This window comes from Volvox carteri (assembly GCF_000143455.1).
Source record: "Volvox carteri f. nagariensis unplaced genomic scaffold VOLCAscaffold_18, whole genome shotgun sequence".
Taxonomy (NCBI): Eukaryota; Viridiplantae; Chlorophyta; class Chlorophyceae; order Chlamydomonadales; family Volvocaceae; genus Volvox; species Volvox carteri.
The window spans coordinates 1,983,153-1,991,839 of NW_003307561.1; the positions used below are offsets into that span (position 1 = coordinate 1,983,153).

General features: G+C 55.8%; 1 protein-coding gene across 1 annotated transcript; it reads right to left on the bottom strand.

Moving 5' to 3' along the window:
- Positions 1-4,248: 4,248 nt before the first annotated feature.
- VOLCADRAFT_90908 (uncharacterized protein) lies at positions 4,249-6,422 on the bottom strand (the record flags this gene model as incomplete). The annotated part of the gene is made up of 3 exons (XM_002950439.1): positions 4,249-4,331; positions 4,689-5,765; positions 6,377-6,422. 3 exons carry the CDS (start codon positions 6,420-6,422, stop codon positions 4,249-4,251), a joined length of 1,206 nt encoding a protein of 401 aa, XP_002950485.1.
- Positions 6,423-8,687: the final 2,265 nt, after the last annotated feature.

Genomic DNA, 8,687 nt, shown 5'->3' on the forward strand with positions numbered 1-8,687 from the left:
GTTTAGCGCGATGTGCATGGAGCTTGGGCTTGAGCAATCCCTGCTCGCCGAGCCGTGCAACGAGGAGCAGATTCGACAATCACGGAAGGTCATCAATCTGCTCATCAAGAACGTCAAGGATCATCATTTGCCGATGGTTACCGGTGCTGCCAACGCGAAGAAGGCCTGGGACGCCTTGGGATCTATGTTTGCCGCCAACAACAACGCCCGCAAGGTGTCTCTACGTCAAGAATTCAGCCGTTTTAAGATGGTCGACGGCGAACCTCTTCCGATGTACTTTGCGCGTGCAAGGCAGCTGCAAACAGATTTATTGGGAGTCGGCCACATAGTTAACGACTCCGAGCTGGCGTACACCGTCCTAATTGGTCTACCCAGTCGGTACAGCGTGGTGACGACTACATTACTAATGCGCGACGGCGATTTGGACATGGCGAGCGTCACAGCAAAGCTTCTCTCTATTGAGACGGCTAACGGTGGGTCGGGCAAGCCTACCGAGTCGGCAGCCTTCGCGTCTGTCGGCGGTTCGACGTTTGGCGCTTCTACTTCTGGTTATGGTAGCCGGGGGCCGGCTAACAACAGCTCGGGACACAGTCGGAAACATCTCATCTGCTACAACTGTAATAAACCTGGGCACGTGGTAAAGGACTGCAGGCAGCTTAAAGCGCTGAAGCAGTCGTCAAATTCTGGTTATAAGGGAGGGTACAACAACAGGTAGGCGGCTGGCAGAGGTTAAGGCCTGGCTTCTGCTCCCGACGCGTTCCGGCGCGTCTGGGTTCAAATCCGCCTGCCGACCTCTCGGCGTGTTTGAGAGGTGATGAAATGGGAGGTGGCCCCCCATCTTGTGGACGGTGTAGGACGTGATAAAATCAACTCGCGAGCTGACCAGGAACTAAGTTGACGCGCCGTTGATCCGCTAGATTTGGTTGGATGCTGGTGGTGAGTTGCCAAACTCAAAGAGTACACTCTGAAGTCGGATGGGGTGAATGGCTTAGGGTGCCCCTCTAGCAGGGGAGAGCAGGGAACTGCCTCGGGAAGGAGGCCACTGGTGAAGCTTAACCACCCTGTAACAACATCAACAACAGTGGCAACGGAGCTAGTGGCAGCGGAGCTAGCGGCAGCAAGCCAGGATCCGGTGGATCAGCTAGGGGGCCAGGAGTTCCGCGGCAGGTAGCGTTCGTAGCATACAACAGCGAGCGTCCGACGGAATGGTTTCTGGACTCAGCCGCCACTCACCACATAACGTATGACCGCTCAGAACTTTTCAACGTGCGGTTGTTGGAGCCATGGGAGCGCTTCAACATCATGGGCATCAAGGGACAGTCTCTTCGGCCGACTGAAGTTGGCACGCTTACGATTCGGTCTAACGTCAACGATAAACAGGCCATCACTTTCAAGAAGGTCTACGTCGAGGAGGAGGCCACCACCAAAATCCTATCGGTCCGCATCATTGATGATCGTGGAGGTAGTGTGGTCTTCGGCGGCGGACAGGTGAAAGTATACATACAGAACCACTTGGTGCTGACTGGAAAGCGGGATGGGGACATGTATCCCGTCTGCTACAGCAGTGGAGGTAAGGGAGCTCTGAAGTGTGAAGACAACAGGATACCTTCTGGTGGTGATGCAGTGTGTGCTGCCGTGGATATCGGAGCTGAACGTGCAGCACTTGGCACCGAAGGTATGGCCACTTAGGATACAGCAACCTTGAGGCGCTGCTGCGTCATGATATGGTAACTGGATTCGATGTTGACCGACACAGCATACAATCAGCCAGCGCGTGTGTGTGTGAGACTTGCGTCTTTGCAAAGCATACACGTGGTCCTTTTCCGTTATCTGGGCATAAGGCAGCGCAGCCTCTCGCGCTCATTCACATGGATGTGTGTGGACCTATGCCTGAACCTTCACCTAGTGGTTCGCGTTATGTGACAACTCTGCTTGACGACCATACTGGTCTTTCAGCTGTTGCGTTTACAGCGACCAAGGAGGAGGTCTACCAGAAGATGGTGGTTATGATAGCGGAACTGGAGCGCGCTTCTGGCAGGCAGGTTAAGGAGGTGCGTACGGATCGTGGCGGGGAGTTTGTTAATACTCGCACGAAGGCCTATTTCGCTTCCAGGGGTATTGTACACGGAACTACGGTAGGCTACACCCCTGAGCAGAACGGCGCTTTGCTGGTCTTAACACGAGAGGTGGGGGCAAACAACTCCCCATAATCAATCCCCTCGTGTTGCTCGAAACCCTTGGCAACTAAACGCGCCTTAAAACGCTCCACGCTGCCGTCATCGCTGTACTTAACCTTATATACCCAACGACACGGCAACAAACGAGTACCAGGAGGTGGCTTCTTCAGCTCCCAAGTACTATTAGCCATCTGGGCGGCGATCTCCTCGTCCATTGCACGCCGCCAGTCGTCTGCATGTGGACTTGCAATGGCTTCCGCAAACGAATTAGGCTCAGGAATACCAGCAGAGAAAGCAGCGTTAACGCGACCAGTGACAGTGCGACCAGGTTCGTTTCACCACCATTTGCCTGGGCGTTTACGTTCTCTAACTGGGTACCTAGTTCCCACCATTTCCACATCAGGCTGATTGATTCCTTGCCCGTTGGCACTGCTGGAAGGTCCAGCCCCAGCCGGCGCCCCCTCACCACCCAAGTGCAGAGATCCCTCACCGACGGTGCTGCCTGGTATCCCTTCACCAGCCCTAGGCAGCGATCCCTCACCAGGCAAACTAGTGTGAAACTCCTCCTCCTCGTCGGCATCGGACTCATAATCGGAGTCTCCGGCATTACACCACCGGCCGACATTAGACTCATCAAAGCGAACGTTAGAAACTACGGCAATAATGCCGTCCTTGTACAGCACACGATACTGTCCTCCGTTCCCGTATCCGACAAGTATTCCACGCCTGCTCACTGGATCGAACTTGTCGTGTTTGACATCAGGTACATGGACATAGGCGACACACCCAAAAACTCGAAGATGACTTACGTTAGGACGGACGTTGAAGAAAGCTTCATACGGCATGACGGTTGACCCAGCAGTTGGCGACACATTCCTGAGGTAATTTGCTGTCGCCAACACTTCCGCCCATAATGACTTAGGTAGACCGGACTCGACAAGCATAGCCCTGGTTTTGTCTAAGAGAGTGCGATTCAAGCGTTCGGCTGCTCTGTTCTGGTCAGGGGTGTAGCCTACCATAGTTCCGTGTACATTGTACACTGTACAATACCCCTGGACACGAAATATCCCTTCGTGCGAGTATTTAATGAACTCCCCGCCACAATCCGTACGCACCTCCTTAAGCTGCCTGCCAGAAGCGCGCTCCAGTTCCACTATCATTACCACCATCTTCTGTAATGTATGTAATGTTACAGAGTGGGAAGCTTCTGGGCCGCTTTATCACATTGTCAGTTCTAGATCATTTATCACCTTATAGCACCATCCACCACTACCACACTGTACTTCGCCATACGAACTGTAAGTCCAAGGCGGCGGATCCAGCCTTCGGGGACCCCTCCTCATCCATTCACCCGAACACCCGAAGAGACGGAGGGTTCGGCAATCGCCACCAATCCAGCGTGCGAATCTGGTCCATCAACTGTGACCTCAACTCCACATCTCAGCAGCAAGCCATAATCTCGCGCTCCCGACTAATTCGGGGGTCTCCCCAGGAATCGAACCCAGGACCTTAAACCGCTAATTGCAGTAGTGTCAACCCAGACCAGACCAGACCTTCTGTTATGTATACTGTCTCCCTTAACTGGTTCTGGTTGCGGAGGATTGGCTGACCCGATGGTGCTGAACGGTGCGATTAGGACGATTTGTTGGCGAGAATTGCACCGCTGCCAAGGGCCTTACACAGCAGGAAGAGCAGACAGCCAAGCCTAACAGTGGCCGCGCGGCCCAACCAGCCAGCAGGCCGCCCGTAGCCAGGGGGGCCGCGCGGCCTACCGCGGCGCGACACACCAGACAGCAAACGGTCCGGAACACACCGCGAAGGGGCGCCAGCGCCCAAACGCCAAAAACCAAAACAAAGCTAACCTAAGAAACGGAAGCACTGCAGCACCCGCGCGCCCCAAAGACCTTCGCACCAGACAAAGCCCGACCGACCAGAAACGACCAGGCACCAACCCCTAGGGGTGTTCCCCCTCATTCCGGATGCGGGCGCCTCAGCCCGCCCCCTGAACCACCCCCCTCCCGCGCGCGTGCTGCCTCAGTCTGCCACCATGCTGAGGGGGGGAGGGCGCCTCTCAGGAGTCCGCCGACGCCAGGCCGAGCCAAACAGTGCTGCATCTGGGGCAAGACTGGGATAGCGGAAAGAGGAAGCAAGGGGCTGACAGGGACAGGGCGGGCGGGGGGCAAGTACAGCCTGTCGCACTGACAATTGGACAAGGCTGTATGCTCTTCTGCGTGAAGGCAGAATGACTTCACCAGGAGAGCAGCGAGAATTAAGTCGCCACTGCGAACCAGTTGTACGACAGTACCACAGAACCAGCCTTAGAAGCTCCGGTCGCTTCGCTCCGTCGCTTCTAAGCCAACAATTCTGTGTTACTGTCTCCCTTAACTGGTTCTGGTGGCGGAGGATTGGCTGACCCGATGGTGCTGAACGGTGCGATTAGGACGATTTGTTGGCGAGAATTGCACCGCTGCCAAGGGCCTTACACAGCAGACCGAAGAGACATTTGCTCACTGGCGAGGCCCAGGCTGCGGGAGACGGAGAGTTTCGCCTCCCCGTCGCGCCGCGTGTAGTGCTGTACCATGGCGTCGCTGCGCCACCGGCCATGCGCTTTGCGCAGGTCCGCAGGCACACCGCGGTCGGCGGCAGTGCTGTTTCCTCCTATGTGCATGGAATGCGCAGTGATGCGGCGGGTGATCCCCGCTGCCTGCAGAGTCTTGTTGAGCCGATGGCAGAAGGCCGGGTACGATAGGGAGTGGATTGGCTGGGCCACCGTGCCTGTCAGAGGACCTGACAAGTACCCCCCGGCCCTGTTCCACTGGACTGGTCGCAAAAGGGGCCCGACGTCCTCGTCCGGCGTGTCTGGGCGGCGTTTGTACCCTCCCAGGGTGAGAAGGCGCTCCGTCAGGCCCACGGGGCACACGGCACCGCCGACGCGGGCGATGGGGACCCAGTGACCCCGTCTCTGCTGATCGGTCTTGGAACGAGGGATGAAAACATCCATGCCAGTTGCCGTGATAACCAGAAGGTCCTCGTGAACGCTGATCTCCGCAGCATCGTCGAACCGAAAGAACCCCGCGAACATGACCACGATGGCTGTAACGGTCATCAGCTGGTCAAGGGGCGGCTCCGGCCCACCGACCAGCCGGGCCAGCGCCGTGATGTCCGCCGGCTCCAGGGCGTCGCGTTCTAGCTTACGGCCTTGGAGTTGCTTTTCGGCGAGGTCGTGGACGATGCTGCAGGCAGGGTGCTCTGTAGGGGGCACTCTGCCGGCTAGGCGGAAATAGGAGCTGATTGCTGCACTCGCTGTACGAACCCGTCCAGGCCCCACCTTATCTTCCTTGGACGAGTTCAGCAGGGAGAGCAGATAGAGCGCCACCACCTCACCCGGGGTGTCATAGATGCTTCTGGGCAGTCGCCTGGCCGCCCACCACTCGCGGAAAGGCTCCCAAGACCGCGCGTAATCATTGGACGTCCGCGGGGCGAGTGTCTGACCGGCCACTTGGGCAAACTGAGTCGCCAAGGTGGAGAGCTCTGTGTCCGCCTCCGCGCCAAGAGCGACCAAAAGAGCCTCAGCCCGGGCATCTAAGTCTGTGCGAGGGGCGCGATCGGATCAGCGGGGACACGGATACGGTTGATGTTAGAGGCCGAGAAGTCGACCAGAAGGGCCAAGGTGGACCAGCGGGAAGCGCCTTTGGGCAGGGGGGCCCCCGAAGTGCGGGCCAGGAAGACATCCGCGGCCCGGCCGAGCAAGCGAACTCCACACATGAAAGGTTTGAACCAAACCCCGTCGTCTGTGATGAAAGGCCACCAGTCACGAGTAGGCCAGAAAGGTGCGACAAGGCAAAGCCGGGACTGGCAGGCCTCGGCGTGCTGCAGTACCCTGAGGAGGAGGTGAAAGGGTGGGTTCGCCCAGCACCTGCGCCCCCATAAGAACCTGAATGCATCGACTCCGGACGTCGTAGGGGTGAAATAGCGGGAATAGTACACGGGGAGCTGGAAAGTCGCGTGGGACGCAAATAGATCGATGTCGAAGGGGCCCCAGGTGTCTTGAAGCCTGCGGAATATGCTGGGTGTAAGAGCCTGGCTCAGGATATTTCCGAGTAGGGACTCCATTTCCTCTTATCATTCCATCGTCGAGGCGAATATCGTACACACAATACATACAACTATTCAAGTCATCTTTTCGGTTATAACCGTACTTAGCAGTACATGATTACGGCTACGGCTATATAGATCCGTACACATACTTGATTCCGTACACCATCTGCCCGTTCACGGCCAGACCGGTGTCGTAACTCTTCTCTGGAAGGTGCGACTCTCTTCCGCAGGAATATCTACTATTGTACGGCATCTTATCCCGAGCGCCTCCGACGGACTGCAAGCGACTATAAAACCCCAAGGGAAACCCCCGGTGTTTATCAACACCTTCATAAGTGGTCTAGTCGCTAAATCCGTCTAAGTAACCAGGTAGGCTCTCACATTGGTGCGAATTGCTATGTCAGCCGAAGGCCGACAGTCTTCGGACACTCTAGAAAATAATTTGTCGGACTAGCAGACAGTTACAAATCAGGATGCTAACACTATTGAAGAATTGGCGACGGTGACAGCTAACGCTAATTGTTATTCCGGAAGGATTGCCGGTGGCGAAGATATTTAGCACGATAGACTGTTACAAGTAATGTAAAGAGTATTGTTAGCGTTCGGCAGGACTTGAGGAGATTCCTATGAGGAATACCGATCGTAGTGAGATAAACTAATAGGCGCAGTCACCGCCCTAAATACCGGCGCTAGCGGAAAACTCGTACATTCCGCGATCTAACTGCACGTACATTCCGCGATCTCACTGCGCCGTCCAGACGGTGCCCTAATGTCTATCACTTAGCTACCGGATATGCATCGGTAGCCCCATAAGGTTCTGGGGTAAGTCTTCCCCATTAGTCAGGCGCAGACCCGGGGTCAAATCCCCTGGTCGACAACCACACGAGTTGGGAGAGGACCGTTTCCTCAACACGCCCCCTCGGGCCGTATCCCAACGAGTACCAAGTTCATCTGCACATCTCACACAAGGCCCATAGCATCTCGGCAACGTTTGAACTTCACCTCGCCCAGAGCTTTCGTTAGTACATCCGCAACCATCCACTCCGTAGGGCAGTATTCCAACTGCACCTCACCGCTATTCACCCTCTCACGCACTATGTGATGCTGCACGTCGATGTGCTTCGACCGAGCAGACGTAATCGGGTTGTTTCCCAAGCTAAGCGCCCCCTGGGAGTCTATCTGGATTTTCACCGCGCTCTCAGGCAAGCTCAAATCAACCATCAGCTTGCGAAGCCACAAAGCCTCACGAACAGCCGCCGCTGTAGCTTGGTACTCAGCCTCCACCGACGAAGCCGCCACAGTACGTTGAAGTTGGCTGCTCCAGCTAATCGCAGCCCCATTAAGAATGAATACGTAACCGGACGTAGAACGCCGCGTAACTGGGTCTCCTGCCCAGTCAGAATCGCTATACCCGGACATAGCAACGTCGCCAACACCCCCAAAACGCAATCCTAGTTCGCGAGTACCCGCCAGGTAACGCAGAACGCCAGTGGCCAAGTTCATGGCAGTCTTCGTAGGTGTGGCCATATGCCGGGACAAAACACTCAATGCATAAGAAATGTCAGGCCGCGTGTTCGTCGCAAGATAGTTCAATCCTCCCACCAAAGCCCTATACTCCGTGGGATTGCCCAGCAGCTCCTCTCCGTCCCCCGTAGGAGTATACCTAAAACCCGGAGGCAAAGGAGTAGACCTCGGCTTGGCGTCAACCAACTTATGACGCTCCAATAGCTGCGAAATATACCTATGTTGCGACAACACTATTTCACCCGACTTCTCCCTCCTAATTTCCATGCCCAAAAACACCTTCGCTTCTCCAAGGTCGCGCACCTTGAAGACCTTCGCAATTGCGGCTTTAATTGCCCGGACCATTTCCGGGTCTTCCGACGCAACAATTGTATCATCTACGTGCACCAAAGCAATAACAACCCCACGCTCGTCCGTCTTAACAAACATCGCCGGATCAGACTTCGAAGGATAAAGACCTAGTTTGGCGAACTCTGCTGATAGTTTTTCATACCAGCAACGGGGTGCCTGCTTCAATCCGTACATAGACTTCTGCAGCTTGCACGCAAGCGACCGGTCACTGGATGCATACCCAGGCGGTTGCTCCATCCACAACTCCTCCTTCAGTTCACCATTCAGAAACGCAGTAAACACATCGAGCTGATGTACCGTCATGTTTCGGGCTGCGGCAACTGCTAATAAAGCACGCAATGACGAAACACGAGAGGTAGGGGCAAACAACTCCCCATAATCATCCCCTCACCGTGCTCGGAAACCCTGGGCACTAAACCCGCCTAAAAAGCTCCAGCTGGCGTCATCGCTGTACTTAACCTAATTACCCAACGACCCGGCAACAACGAGTACCAGGAGGGGGCGTCTTCGCTTCCCAGAACGGTTACCCATTGGGGG